The sequence below is a fragment of the Macaca mulatta genome, chromosome 8, assembly GCF_049350105.2.
Source record: "Macaca mulatta isolate MMU2019108-1 chromosome 8, T2T-MMU8v2.0, whole genome shotgun sequence".
Lineage (NCBI taxonomy): Eukaryota > Metazoa > Chordata > Mammalia > Primates > Cercopithecidae > Macaca > Macaca mulatta.
Genome location: NC_133413.1, coordinates 130,894,083 through 130,909,951, shown reverse-complemented (window position 1 = coordinate 130,909,951; position 15,869 = coordinate 130,894,083). Strand labels below are relative to the sequence as shown.

At 33.7% G+C, this 15,869-nt stretch overlaps 1 protein-coding gene across 1 annotated transcript in view; it reads right to left on the bottom strand.

The window, feature by feature from the left end:
* Window positions 1-2,176: 2,176 nt before the first annotated feature.
* MTBP (MDM2 binding protein) overlaps window positions 2,177-15,869 on the bottom strand; it is a 79,222-nt gene continuing 65,529 nt past the window's right edge. The window contains exons 17-22 of the mRNA XM_001098134.5: window positions 15,079-15,174; window positions 8,974-9,240; window positions 7,210-7,459; window positions 6,508-6,621; window positions 3,097-3,162; window positions 2,177-2,515 (exon numbers count right to left, since the gene is read on the bottom strand). Coding sequence (XP_001098134.4) covers window positions 2,477-2,515; window positions 3,097-3,162; window positions 6,508-6,621; window positions 7,210-7,459; window positions 8,974-9,240; window positions 15,079-15,174 — 832 coding nt within the window. The 3' untranslated portion in view covers window positions 2,177-2,476. The remainder of the gene's footprint in view (window positions 2,516-3,096; window positions 3,163-6,507; window positions 6,622-7,209; window positions 7,460-8,973; window positions 9,241-15,078; window positions 15,175-15,869) is intronic.

Sequence of the window (15,869 nt, the reverse complement as noted above, 5' to 3'; positions counted from 1 at the left end):
CTGATATAATTTACATATGCTAAATTTCAAACAGCATTACAAAAGTTTATCCAGCATATTCACAAAAAGAAATATTTTAAATGGTATCGGGCTTACAGGTTATCTTCAAACTTGTTTTAATGTATATTATTAAGTACGGCAGAAAACCAGGATCCTTGGAAGGAATAAAAACAAAAAAAATGGATACATCAATACTTGCAGAGATCCTATGTTTGGATAAGCAGTGTGGTTCAAGAAATACAAGTTCTCATTCTGGCTCTGTAGTTGCTGAGCTATGTGATCCTGGATATGACATTTAATCTTGCTATACTTCAATTTCTTATCTATAAAATGGGAAATAGCTACCTAATATGGCTGCAATGAGATAATGTAAAATGATTAAGATAATGTCTGTCACATAGTGCTCAACAAATGTTAGCCATGATTATCATCTTTTCGTGATCCCTCAGCATTATTTACCCCATTTTTAGAACAGCAAATTGAGGTTATGAGAGTTTTTCTTTCCTATGACTATTACTGTGTTCCTAGGAATGTTTTCAAATTGCCTGATCTAATCTGTTGTACTTTAAAACCTACTGGCTCCTCTTATATTATAAATGTTTATTAGTCTGACTAAATAAATTTATATTTAAAAACGTGTATTGGTACAGCATTTTTTTCCTTTTGAGATAGGGTCTCGATCTTTCTCACAGGCTGCAGTACAGTGGGGAAATCATGGCTCACTGTAGCCTCGACTTTCTAGGATCGAGCAATCCTCCCACTTCTGCCTCCTAAGTAGCTTAAGATCCCTCCTAAGTAGCTGCAGGTATGTGCCACCATGTGCAGCTAATTTATTCTTTTTAGAGATAGGGTCTCACTATGTTGCTCAGGCTGGTCTCGAACTCCTAGCCTCAAGCAATCCTCCTGCCTCAACCTCCCAAAGTGCTGGGATTACAGGTATGAGTCACTATGCCCAGCCATGGTACAACACTTCAAAAGACAATTTTGCTAACCTAATAGAATCTTCGAATATTGGCTCACTCTTGTAATTCCTATGATAGTGGACAATTCAGACAAAAAGGAGCATTTCAAATCAGCAATTTTATGGAACCCTAGAAATGCTTCTTGAAAGCATTCACTTTGAATTCAACATAGGCAAGCAAAGCAGGTGATAAGCAAATTTCTTTAGTTGGAAGAAACTATAAAGATGGCAGATTTGATTACACTAAAAACTAAAAATTTCAGAATACTATAAACAAAAAGACAAAGGGCCAATATCCTTAATATATAAGAACATATATAAACAAGAAAGAAAAAGTCAAAAACAGTTCAAAATAAAAATGGGCAAAAGCTAGATATAAACAATTAGAGAGATGCCAACATGTTTAAAAAAAATTCACCCTTACTATTTTCAGTTTTCAAAAAAGGAAATGGGGACTCTGCTGGTGGGAGCACATATTGGTCTTTCAGGAGGGCAATTAAAAATATTTACAAAAGAGCTTAAGACCCACAAATTTCCCTCCTAAAAAAGCATACTAGGAAAATAGTGACATACTGGGAAGATTCATTAAAGTTTTATGTATTACAGGGAAAAACAGAATCTTTACGTCCAATAATGGGGGATTAAACAAACTGTGGCTCATTTGTATTAGGCAGTTATTTAAAAAATGGCATAAATTCACAACATATTATGTGAAAAGCAGGTTATAAATTAATACACAACACACACATATGCATAACAACATATTATATGATTCCAATTTTGAAAATATTTAAAAAATAATTACATATATTTTTAAAATATAGCAGTTATATCTAGACAGTAGGGGGGAATGTTGGTAATTTTTTTTCATTCTTCTTTGTATTTTCTGCATTTTCCAAATTTTCTACCACAGGAAAAGATACTTTTTTTCCTGGGAGACTGTACTTAGTGTCATTTTCATTATGCCTTATTTTCACAATTTATCTTGTTTCTTAATTTGTGTTACCAAATAAACATTAATAGCCCAACAATGGTGGCTCCAGGACTGAGGCCTGTTTGGACTTTTTTTGCCAATACTCTCTAAATCGGGAGCAGTCCAATAAACTATGTTGTTGGAACACATGGGAAAAGCCATTGGCAGTATCTTACTTACATCTAAGAAATGCACGGCCTAACTGAGTACACCTAACAACAAAGACATGAATTCCAAAAAGTAAAAAAAAAATTGTTTATTGTAATAATTAAATAACTAAGAGTAAACATTTTAAAACATATAAAAATAACTTTAACATTAAAATATAGTAACACTGTACAAAATATGTATCTAATTAAAAATACATTTATGTAGCATCCCCAAAGCTATACAAATATAGAATATATATTCATGAAATCTTTAGAAATATAACATCTATTCTTTGAATAAAGTTTAAAATTTGTTTATAATTTTCAAACTTAAAAAAGTAGTAAATAATAGCTCCATCCAATTTATAATTGTCTTAAAAGAATGATTCTGTATCATTTCTTGCTTGTCTTTTCTAATACCCATTCAATCACCTAGGAGGAGAAAAATATGATTATAGTAGATTTCTATTGAAAACACAAGTAATAGAAAAATACACTGTCAAAACTTCAAAAGAACATGGTAGAAAAGTTAAAATAAAAAGGAAGATATTGAAATCTTATACTAAAAAACACATTTTATTTTGTAATGGAAGAACATTTTTGTTGGACTTCTAATACTGAGTATAATATTGTCCTCACTGGATGAAATGAAGATTCTGCTCCATTTTCTCACCTTTATATGAAAATATGTTTCAAATGGTCAATCAAATAAACTAAACTTTGAAAATAGCTAACCAAAAATGGATTGGTTTTTCCAGCACGTCAGATAATTTATTTTTTCTTTTGCTTTCTTAGCATCACTTTGGAAACTCTTTTGTTGACAGACTAACCTATTAAATACTATAAAATACTCAGCCTATATAAGCCTATTATTAAGTTTCTTAAAGAGTTTTCATAGGGACAGAGTTGAAAAAGACCAGTAACTAATTATTGCTGCATATATAATGGCATCAGAGCAACCCTGAAATAAAATACCAATTTAATTGAATGTAGTTTCTTGGGAATAACTTTACCTGTACAGCATTGTTGTTTGCTGTTTTCTTCATTTCTTCAAATAGACCCCTTGAAGTTTTAAGATCCTAAACATAATAAAATACAGCATTTTACAATATGCACATTAAATTACAAAGAATAACTCATTATTATTAAATACACTTAAGATTATCCTAAATCATTCTACAAGTATAAATGTGATTAGGGACAGACTACACACACAAAAAAAATCTAAGTACTAGGTTATAATTTAGTTCCATTCTGAAATATCAAAATACTCTAACCAAAATACATACACATATACGTAAGTCCATCTCACTCTCATCTCCTATTCCCAATAGAGCTGACCTAAAATAACTCCCTCCCTCCACCGTGAGCATCCACTAATGCTGCATTACTCAAGAAATATGGTTTGTATTTATTTACCAGGTAAAAGAATTTTTTCTTCATTTTGGCTATTTGACTCCATCATAAAGAAGAATGACATACAAAAGGAAAGTGATCTCACTTTTAAAAATTTAGTGGTTATATCAAATTACAAAGTAAAAGAAACTGAACTGTATTTAAAAAGATAAGAAGCAGTTATCTGTTGTACTTCCAAGTTACGCTCCATAAAGGCAGCCACTTTCAATTCTTTCAGGTTTTTCCCTTATTTATACCTTAATGTTTCTAACTACTATGCTTATGTTGCTACTTGGTGATTAAACACTTTTAGACAGAGACTACTGATGTTAGGGAGAACAGTCATGGATTCAGGTCTCGTACACAAAACCTTCCTACTCTTCCTTTCAAGAACAGTCGTATCGCAATTTTTGATTAGTAAATAGGCAGTGTTTGCGCTATTGTATCTATGTAAATACTTTCAATTGTGTGCCAATTAATGTATTATGGTTATAATTTATCTTTCTTCCAATATTCTATTTATCCTGTTAACTACTGTTAGCTTTTTCATTTGCTCAGCTTTCCATGTATATAATTCTGGATTTTTCGTCCCTAAATACTGGCAATAAATGGGCTAAATGTACAGCAAAGTTTTTTCAAGCCCTGAAGTATATGGGATAATCTCTCAGTTCAGCTTCCTTTCTGCTTTTGGTCTTTTTAATTAAATTTTTTAAACCTGGAGATCTTTCTCCCATAGCCTCCTCTAATTTGTTCTAGTTGCTGCCTAGGCCTGGTACTATTAGGACTTGTCTTTTCCATTTTAGATTAGTTTTTGTTTTGTTTCGTGATTTAGTCCCTTGTTCTGCTGAACTTCATCGTCTAGCAGATTCCTCAAAAGGGTAAAACAAATTCTTTTTCAGATATTCCATGTTTCAGTGTATCTTCATTAAATCCTCATATCGGACTGCATTCCAGACTGGGTATAGAATACTAGGTAAGTCGCTTTCCCTCAGAAGTTTCTTTTCTTTTTTCTTTTTTTAATTCTAGAAATACACATCCCTCAGAATTTGAAAATACTTTTCTACTATCCTCTAGCATACAGTGTTACTGTGGAGAAGTCCAATGCCATTCTGATTATTGATTCGCTATATATAAACTAGATTATCTCCTGGCAAGCTTTTAGAAAATGTTCTCTCCGTGCTAAGAAGTGTGAAATTCCACAATTATGTGACTAGCTGAATAATTTTCATTCATTGGTTTGGACAAGCTAGGAGGCTTGTGTCCAGTCCTGGAAAAGTTTGTTACATTTTTGAACAAGTTTCTCTCTTCTAAACTTTGGGAATAAAGTAGAGAAGATTGTTCAAAAAATGTAAAATTCATATTATTAGCATTTTGGATCTTCTGTATTAATCCTCCAATTTTCTTGTCCTGGATTCAATGTTTTTGTCATTTGATTCTAATTTCCGGTAAATTTTTTTCATCTCAACTGTTCAGCCTTTCCATTTAACTGATTTTATCATATTATTAATTTTACAGAGCTTTCATGTTTTATGCTTTTTTTTGGAAACAGCATCCTGTTCTCGTTTTATGGATGCGATTACCTTCTTTCTATGAGAATTATAGTTTTTATGAAGTTTTCTTCAACTTCCTGCTTCTTCAGAGTTCCCTTTATTCCTTTATGTTTTGGCATCAATTGTGTTAGAAGCTTTCCTCAAAGCCTCTAAGGAAGCTGTCCTTAGAGGACAGCTTCTAGTGTCCTCTAGTCATATTGTGGCTGTCTAGTCATATTTAAAAGTGAGACACTAAAAATCTGACTGGAAGTTCTGTGCAGAGATTGTCACTGGTTTCTTTTCAAGGTAGAGTGACAAGATGGCCATTTGGCTTTTCCACTGCAGCTTCCAGTATTTTCCCCAGTGACTATTTCCTGCACTGTCCCTGAGGTGGCTGGAAAAACCTATGCATGATAGACCTTGTAGTTAACATTGTGGTAGAAGGGCATGCCAAGCAAGTTGGACAATCCCCAGGTCACTTTGTAGATAGATCTTTATTTAACTCCCTTGCTTTCTATGTGGACCCTTGCCCCTGCTTTCCATGATACCTGGTGTCTTCAAATCGTGAGCACCTCAGGTTCTGTGGAATTAACATGCTTCTCACTAGTATTCCACTAGGCACCCAATTAGATTGTAACTCTTTTCACTTTCTTACACCACGCTTCCATGTGCTTTTTTGTTATTGTTCAACATGTATCAAAAACATTTCTAGTTTTTTCTTGTCCTTTCTCTTGGATATGTGATAAATCTGCAGTTTTAACCAGAAACCCACAGATAACTGATTCAGGTCAGAAACTCTTAAGGCTGGACATAATCTAACATCGTCTAAGTTTTAGAAAATCATCATCTGAGTGGTTGATGTGTCCAATGTCTTACAATTAGCTGATAATGGATCCAAAATTGGAAACTGCGTGTTTTGATATTTAGTCCAGTAGCCTTTTTACTACACAGTCATCCCTTTTGTCTCTGCGAAGGACTGATTCCATGATTCCACTGAGAATACCAAAATCCGCCGATAGTCAAGTCCCTTATATAAAATGGTGTAGCATTTGCATATAACCTATACACATTTTCCCATATACATTTTAAAAAATCTGGACATGTTCAGTACAGATGCAACATCCTTTTCTTTTTCCAGAACATTTTCAATTTGCAGTTAATCCATGGATATGGAACACATGGATATAGAACCCACAGATATGGAGGGCCAATTGTATTAAAAAATTAATAATTAAACATATTTTGAAGCTTATTACCTATAAGTCAAACACATGTTAGGGGAAACAGGATATTGGTTAAAATGTAGCTTTCTATATATGAGAACTCAAATCAAAACAAATATAAAGTATTTTGGCTTCATTTTTTCTATCTCCATCATTTAATAAATCTGGCAGCAAGTATATGCTCTCAGTATAAAAAATACTCAAACTTTTTTTTTATGTCAAACAGGAACATTAGAACATGAACTAAATTTTGCCATTAGTAGAGAAGATACTGTACCTTTAGATAGAACTTAGAGATTTCAAAGAGACGCTGGCTGCATGCAGTGAAACATTCATGGGTCTCGGTAATACTGTGTTTCTTCAGGGTTTCAGTAACTACTTCTTTCAGTATCTTGAACAGAACATAACATATGACTAATATTTCTTAGAAAAGCAACAAACCTATTATTTCAGCTTTAGAGTTCAATCCTGTGAATTACACAATCATTTTGCTGTGCTAAAAGACAGACATATTCATTAAGACAAAATGAGAAAAAAAGATATCTAACATTTACATGGTCAGAAGTGTCACAGGAATAAAATGTTAGCAGGAAATGACTAGAGTGTCTTAAGAAACGAACTCAAATCATGAGTTCTGAATTGATATCTGAGTGTTAAAGTTACACACAGCAGGGATATGTAAGCGTATATTTATTTTTTATTATGGAAAATTTCAAGCATAGAAAAGTAGAGAATATTTGACACACAGAGAATATTTTATAACAAACTTCTATCTTGATATATCTTTTAACCAGCTTCAAGTATGATTAATCTGTAGCTAATCTTGTTTCATTTATATCCCCACCTATTTTCCTATCATCCTTCTTACACCAGTGAATTCTAGACATCGTTTCATTTCATTCATATTAGACATATGTTTTAATCAAATTCAAAAAGACTTCCCATGTAGAACTAAGAAAAATGGGAAATAAATCTTTACCCGTGTGTGTTTCTGTGATCTTGATTCCTTAATTTGCCTTGATGTTTTTGATTCATGCACACTTTTTTGACCTGAACTGGTCTTTATAGCAAGTTTTGGAGTTTCACAGCTAGGAACTGGAACCAATGGACAAGTCACTGGTAAGGACCGCTCTGTTTGTGGCTTTCTGGCTGTCACATGATGATGATGGTGATTACTGTTACCACTTGTCTGAGAAAGAAGAGACTCTGAACTTTCAGATTTCACAAGTCTACAGTAGGGGAAAAAAATCAAGAACGTAGATTAAGCAAATCAACATCGAAGTTCACTTTCTGTCTTAAATGTTACCACTATATCCATTATGACATAAATTCAAGAAAAGCAAACAAAGTTTATTGCTATTACTGCCTTAAGTAAGCAATAAACATCACATTATAAAGTTGTTCCTTAGTTCTTTAGATGAGTAACTAAAACATAGAAGGTAATGAATAGCAAACTAGGATCTTGGCTAATAGAGAAAGTAAATATAAGTAACTATCTATCTAGCTAGCTAGCTATACTCTCTCTCATCCTCTAATTTACAATTTCTCAAATAAATCAGCTATGCATGCTGAGAGTGCTGCTATTTATAGATGTAATACTAATCTGTTAAATACTTATACTTTTCTGTTAAGATAATTTGAACAGAAACACCACAACCTGTATCTTCTTATACCCATGGAACTCCCTTGCAAAATAAGTAATAGTGTTAAAACAAATACAAATAAACTATAAAACTGGCTCATACTTCAATCTTCCTAAAATGTTTACATTTGTTCCCGACAAGACCCAAATTTTTCTCTTTACAAGATAGGGTCTTATAGCCCTCAGTTCTGCTGACCCAGAGGCCACAGTGTACTTTCCTTTTAAGAACACATATATTTTTATTAGCCACAGGTCAGAAATAAGAAATACGGCTATAAATATAGTACCCCAAATGTTACTGTTGCTCTTTAGTTTTATCAGGTATAAAAAGTACCACGAATTTATAAAGTCCTCATAAAAACGACTGAGTTCTTCCATATCAGGGTAACAGTATTCTAACTTTTTAAACTATTCAAAAAAAGATCTGAAAGTTATATTTTCGTATAGTTCATACTTTTTGCAAGGTTTAATTAAATACAATAAGAATTCAAGCCTTGCTTTAGATGCCAAGAACCTAAGTTTAACAAAGGTTCTAAAAATAACATCAATTCAATAGAAATTAGTGTTCACTACATAAACTTCTAACTTCTGTTCAAGTATCTGGACATTTTATTTAGTTAGCAAAAAAAATGCATCCAGAAAAGTTTCATATATTATATCATTATGTAGAGTTTAAAGCTATATTTTATATGTAACAGGTGTTTTAAAAATGGTACCTCATGGAATCTCTTGCTCAAGGGAACAATGCAGGCAGGACTCTGAGGGGAAAGGGAAGGAAGAGCTAACAGGAGAACTCCCATCCCCAGTCTCTTCAACAGACCAGCTCAGCAGCTTAATCTATGGGGTGAAATCTCCACTGTTCCACAGCTTAAAAACTTTACAATCCATTGTGCTAATGGACTGTATATTAGCATATAAAGCAAGAAACTGTGTTTTTTTCTAAATCATTTTTTGTAACTTATAAGCAAAATCATCAACAGCTCATAAAATAAACTTCTTGCCATGAAGAAATTAATCTGAAAGACTAATATAAAATAAAAATCTTCTAGAGACTAAAATACTTTCTGTTGAGATACTATTTATGTGCATGTAATATAACACCTTTTTCTGGGATAAAGGCAATTCAGATCTTTGGATCTCCGTTTCAATCGGGATACTTCAGTTCGAAGTTCATTTTGTAAAACTTCTCCATCAGGGACACTTCCAGGTTCTGATGAAACTGCAGGAGATGGAAGAGGGCTCAATACAGTAGGTACTGGAAAACTTTCTCTGGTGCAGGTGGTTTGAGTTTCATAACGAATAAGACGAGACTGAAGTTCAGAAAATCCTCCATCTCTTTCCAAAGCTTTTCGGTCGTCCAAGCAATATCTAAAATGAGTGAAAGAGCATTAAAATGTAAACCTCCACGAGAGCAACAGACTTTCCCCTTTCAATTAGAAAATAGCAGGACATTTACTTTGAGAGTTCTTGATTAATTTCCTAATAATTGCTGGAAGGTTGACTGGCTGGCCTATTTCCCTCCCAAGTTCAGTTTTCTTCTAGTTTGCTATATGACATGGCAAAAGATTAAAAAATGTGAAGTACAATCTGATTTCTCTTTCACTTGTGTTTCTGGGCAACAGATTAAGTTAATCCTTTGGCTTATTTTCAAAATAATATAGTTGCTGTTTTAATGCTTTTTAAAACTCTACCAACCTCTGATGTCTCAGCATGGCTGATACATGACAACATGAACTGCTGTCTTCTGTTAGAAAGGGCAAGTTTATTCTCAACACAAAGATTAAAAGGGTATAAAGGCATTCTAAACTGGCTCACCAAACAGCTTAGAACATTTCAAATTTTTTCTTTGAAACTCAGTTCCCACCTTATTAACTGATTGACAGATTTTCCTTCAAACACTTCAGCTGTCTGTGCATGTGGTTTCTAGCTGAATCTGATTCAGGGCATCAATGAAATGTTAGCTCAGTGAATGCTTCTGGACTCAAAGAAATCTGGTTGTTAAGTACAACAAACAAGGATATCAGGAAGATCACCTAGGAGCTGTGTGACCTTGGAAAACTCTTCACTTTCTTCCCTTTCTACAACTGCATTTAAAAAACACAAATGGCTTCACATATGTGATGGCAGCACTGTACAAATTAAAACCTTTCTCTGTGATCTGTCGTTTTTACCTGCAAAAGTCTAAGATACTGCCTAAAATCAGATTTTTGTATCCAAAAGATTTTGGTTCAACTCCCAAAGAGTGTATCATTTCCTGAACATCTGACTGCTTGATGGAGATTTTAAGAACCTTATCTTTCCCTTGTGACACTTACGTATTTGATACAGACAGACTCCATGGATTTAAATCCAGGCTCCTCTACTTATTAGCTGTGTGAACTTGGCTAAATTACTTAACTTTATCTATGATTCTGTTGCTTCATCTGCAAAATGAGAATTATAGTACTTATCTGAAAAAGCTATTGTGATAATTCCTTGAATTGTATACATAAACACAGAATCAGTGCCTGAAACATGCAAGCAGGGCAGTCAAGAAATGTATGCTACCATTATTGTTATCATCATCATTAGATTTATTTTCTAGCACAGTAAAGCTGGCAGTACGCTGATAATACGTAGCACAGCCAGAATGTAAACCCAGGTTGGTGACTTCAGAGCCTGACTTTAACCATTTTAGTATACTATCTCTATGTAAAGTGTAAGAATCATCTTACTCATGTTCAACACATGGCTGAGCATTAGAACCATCTGAAGAGCTTTTAAGAAATACCATGTGCTCATTGTTTCTGATTTAATTGGTTTAGGGTAATACTCAGTTACCAACAGTTTTAAAAACCTGCCTGGGTGATTCTTAAAAAAACTACTTAAATCCATAGAAACTGAGTAGAATAGTGGTTATGGGGATGGGGAAGGTTATGGAAAGATGTAGATTAAAGGGTACAAAGTTGCAGAGTTATATAGGATGAATAAATCTAGAAATCTAGTGTGCAGTATAAGGACTATAGTTAATCATATGTACTGTATATTGAAAATTTGCTAAGAGAGCAGACTTTGGGTGCTCTCAGCACACAAGAGGTAACTATGTGAGACGATGGTTATGTTAATTTGCTTGGCTACAGTGATCATTTCACTATGCATACACACATCAAAACATCTTATTATATTAAAATATTAAAAATATACACTTTTTAAAAATCCTACCTAGATGATTCTAAAGTATAACTAGGACTGAAAAATCTCTGATCTACTCAAACAGTGTAATTTAACAGGTGACAAAACTGAACTCTAAATCCAAATGTGAGTTGGTGGCAGAGCAGGGAGTAGAACCTAGGTCTCTGGCATCTCTCTAGCTAATATTCTTTCTCTAGTCTGTTGTTTAAGAAACGTATTTCATTAAAAATCAGAAGCAACCCTAAGGGTTACTGATGAGTCCTACTTCTATCATGGGTAATTGGTAGAATCTAGAGTAAAATTAGAACCATGAATTTCAAGAGTCTGGTAAGAGGCAATATAATGCCTGATAAGCTTGAATACAGAAAATTTTTGAGAGAAAAGATGCATATTTTGATTATAAGATGAATATTTCTTTCTACGTAAGATTTTATTTCTAAGATGCAGATTTTTTTTCTTCCAGTTTTAACATCTCTTGATCACAGCTGTTCATAATGTCATAGCTTCACCTGAATTATGCACATTGTACATCTTGATGTTAATTGCCATTTAAAATATCTTTAGATTATACTATGATTTGTCATTGGAACAAAAATTTACTTTGTAAATTAGAGAAAAGAAACAGTGAGGCAGGAGGCAGGGTGTATATTTGATATTAGTGAAGTCAAAATTTATTGTTGGATGAATGACTACAATCCCATATTTTCTTATAAAACAATAAGCAAATGCTTTATGGGTCCTAACAAAGAAAAATACCCACAAGACGATGAAGCTGTTTTTGTTTTGTAAATAAGAAATAGACAAAATACTGCCCATCACACACTAACCAATACCAATGAAGGCAGGAGAAACTGACAAATCTCTTGGAATAGATGAAGGAAATTTCAAAGCAATGAGAGCCTGGTGTGATCAAATGATTGTCAGAGTATGACAGCAGAGTTTAATTTGCTGTTCAATAAAACAGTGCATTTTATAATTAATGGAATGTTAAATTCCAGGATAGGGTAAATAAGTGAAAAAACAAACAAGCCAACAGTGGTTAATATTTTATTTTGCCTTAAAAAACATTGTTTTGCTCCCATGCAATTAACACATTTTTTCCAAATATTCCTTTGTATCAGAGAAAGAGCTCAAGGGTTCTAAAGGCCCACAACAACATAAGAGAACTTTCTTTGTAGTTTCATGTTTACTTTAAAATGTTACTTGAATTTGTTTCTACTCCATAATCTATGCTGAACATAAATCGGCTCTCATACTATACACCCAAACTTTCTTGAAAAAGACATGTTTCGGAATTCATGGTCCTCACCTCCTACAACTTTGTCAGCCTAGTCTCAATGTCCCCAGTTTAATGAGCATAAATTCACAGTAAAAAAAAGTGAGTCACAGATAGATTTGTTTGTTTATGGGAGTAGGTAGGTAGTGGAGAAGAGAATTACTTTTTACAGTGAATCAGAATTTCATAACATTGAATGTGTATAAGTTAATAAAGCTCTGTGTAGATTTAAGCCCATCAGGACACAGTACTCAAATAAGTCTTAATTTAATATTTTGATAAATGATCATGAAGAACATATCCTTGAAAAATTTTATAAATTTGTATATACCAAGACTTTTCTATAGTAAATTAAAAACAGCAGGAAAAAAAGAGTAGAGAGATGGAGATGCAGAATAAACAAAACTAAATTAAAATTTTAGGAAAAATAATCTAAATAAGATTATATGATGGACACTTTAGTCAGCAGTTAAAATGTAATTATTGTAGCTTATTTTATTCAAATCAGTGCTTCAGTGTGTTTGTAGGGCCGAAGAAGTGAAAAACAGATGTGTCCTGGGGTATTCTGGCCATGTAGCAAAGCGAATGTTAATACTAGTACATTTTCTCAACAGTGAACACTACTTTTCATAATAATATAAACACTGTTGACTGGTTTCAACTTTCACATTCAAATTAAATACAAAACAACTAAAATTTTTAATTAGTTTCCTTTCATAGATAAGGAGGTCCTAATATTCTTATCAAAGTCGGGGAGATACTGCTGTATAGCTGATGGAATAAGAAGGAGAAGTTTCAGTACATACATATTTAAAAACATGAAAGTAAATAGCGGAGAGCTCAAATTGAGAAGAATCAAATCTTCATAGTAGAGTCAATATTTTATATTGTGACAGTTAAAAATATTGACATAAGGATATTTTTTAAAATGAGAGATAACCACCAGGGAAACTAAACCAAACAGATAAAATATTTTTTTTTCTAAAAACTGGGACTGCAGGTAGGTAGTAATAAGGAAAGGAATTGTTGGTTTTCCTTATAAACTTTTCTGTAATGTTTAATTTCTAGGTCTTTAATAAAATCAAAAGGAGGAACACAGAAAAATATATCCTATTAATCAAATGTTTATATAGTAGAACAAGATGTTCCCACTTACATTTAATAAACTTAGTATAAATGAAAAGTAAAATTTTGGGCCGGGTGTGGTGGCTCAAGCCTGTAATCCCAGCACCTTCTAGGGCCAAGGCAGGTGGATTACTTGAGGCTAGGAGTTCAAGATCACCTAGCCAACATGGCTAAATCTTGTCTCTACTAAAAATACGAAAATTAGCCAGGCATGGTGGTGCATGCCTGTAATCCCAGTTACTCGGGAGGCTGAGGCATGAGAATAACTTCAACCCAGGAAACGGAGGTTGCAGTGAGCCAAGATTGTGCCACTGCACTCCAGCCTGGGCGAAAAAGTGAGATTCTGTCTGAAAAAGAAAAAAGAAAAGTAAAATTGTGTAATCAAAGCACAGAAGGATATATGGCTAAAAACATAGTTTAAGTAAAAGCTTAAGCTAAATTTAAGGCTATTTGGGAAACATCCCTACCTTTTTCATGTTAAAGGGAGAACAGTAATCCTCTCAAACAAGGAATCCTTTAGTCAAATACCAGAACTAAAAAGATGGATCAGGTGGCATTTCTTATCTTTTTATAATTTAGTAGTTATCTCTGAGTTGCCTATCTGTTCACAAAACAATTTAAAAATCTTATCTTACCATTTAGATTCAAATCAGCATTTCATAAAGGACTTCTTTTAGAAATAATTCATTATTGAATGTTATACTTCATATTGCTAATTTCAAAGTCTTCAAATTCTTTTTTTTTTTTTTTTTTCTGAGACAGGGTCTCATTCTGTCACCCAGCTGGGGTGTAGTGGCATGGTCATGGCTCACTGCAGCCTCAATCTCCCAAAATCAATCGATCCTCCTGCCTTAGCATCCTGAGTAGCTAGGACTACAGACACACACACACCCCACTATGCCCAGCTAATTTTTGTATTTTTTTGTAGAGACAGGGTTTCACCATGTTGCCCAGACTGGTCTCAGACTCCTGGGCTCAAGCAATCCACCTGCCTCGGCTTCTCAGAATGTTGGGATTACAGATGTTAGCCACCGTGCCTGGACTCGAATTCTTATTTCAATTATTTTTCACACAGACAGATATTTAATGTTGTTGGATGTATCGATATTTCGTTCCTTGTTATAGTTGAATAGTATTGCTTTATATAAAATATACCATAGTTTATCTATTTTCCTGTTGATATCCTCCTAGGCTCTTTCCAGTTTGAGGATATTGAGAATTAAACTATTACGTGCATACTTGTATAAGTTTTCTCTTGGAAAAATGTCTAGTATTGAAATGCTGGGCCCTATCTAACAATTTCTGAGCAACTATAATGTAATTGGTGACCAGGAAATATTAATGTGACCCATAGTGTGAATATACATTTATAACATAGGGACCAAAACAATTTTGATTAAAATATCTAGTAGCTAATAACAGGATGCTTAAATGCTGTTAAGCTTATTAATCATCAAGTAACTTCTTCAACAGAAGACAAATTATTTTTGCATGCACTGCTTTGCTTTTTGAGGTTTTTGACATATCCTCTTGGTCTCTGTCTCAATTTATATCATTTTATTAAAGTCACTCTTTACACAAGACAGACTGTATCAACAACATACAGAAGAATAAAGTACAAATTAAAAACTTACTCAATTCCATGATAATGACATACTGAGGCTTTCTCAAAAGGTAAGACCTGAAGTTTCCCAGGACTAAGTTCTGGTGTCAAAACAAAAGTCTTTTCCCTGAAACAAAAAGTTTTTCATTTGTATTCAAAGTTTATTTACTGACAAAGAGAAAGTTAAAGAAAGTATCTTGAAACAAATCTGACTTTTTCCTCTATAACTGAATTTTACATGGGATAAAGGTTAAGGCACACCAGAAAGTATAAGAAGGAAATGAAGCAAGGTTAGGCCCTGGCTTTTGTTACTTACATTTTCTGTACTTCAAGTAGGTTATGATATTATTTATTGCACAAAACTATTCTGAGAAATGGGTAAACAAAAGTGGAATATGATTTATAACGGAAATTTAAGAAGCAGTATTATTTATTTCTTTTTTTTGGAGTCTTACTCTGTCGCCCAGGCTGGGGTGCAGTGGTATGATCTCGCCTCACTGCAACTTACGCCTCCTAGGTTCAAGCGTTTCTCCTGCCTCCTCCTCCCCTACTCAGGAGGAGCTGGGATTACAGGCACCTGCTACCATGCCCAGCTAATTTTTGTGTTTTTAGTGGAGACAGGGTTTCACCATGTTGGCCAGGCTGGTCTTGAACTCCTGACCTCAAGTGATCCGCCAGCCTCGGCCTCCCAAAGTGTTGGGATTACAGGCATGTAATCCAAGAAGCATCCAGCCAAGAAGCAGCATTATTTCTAGAAGATTTTTTCCTTGGTAGAGTAAACTAAACTTTAGGCATTTAGTTAAATCCTTTTCTGCAGGGGAA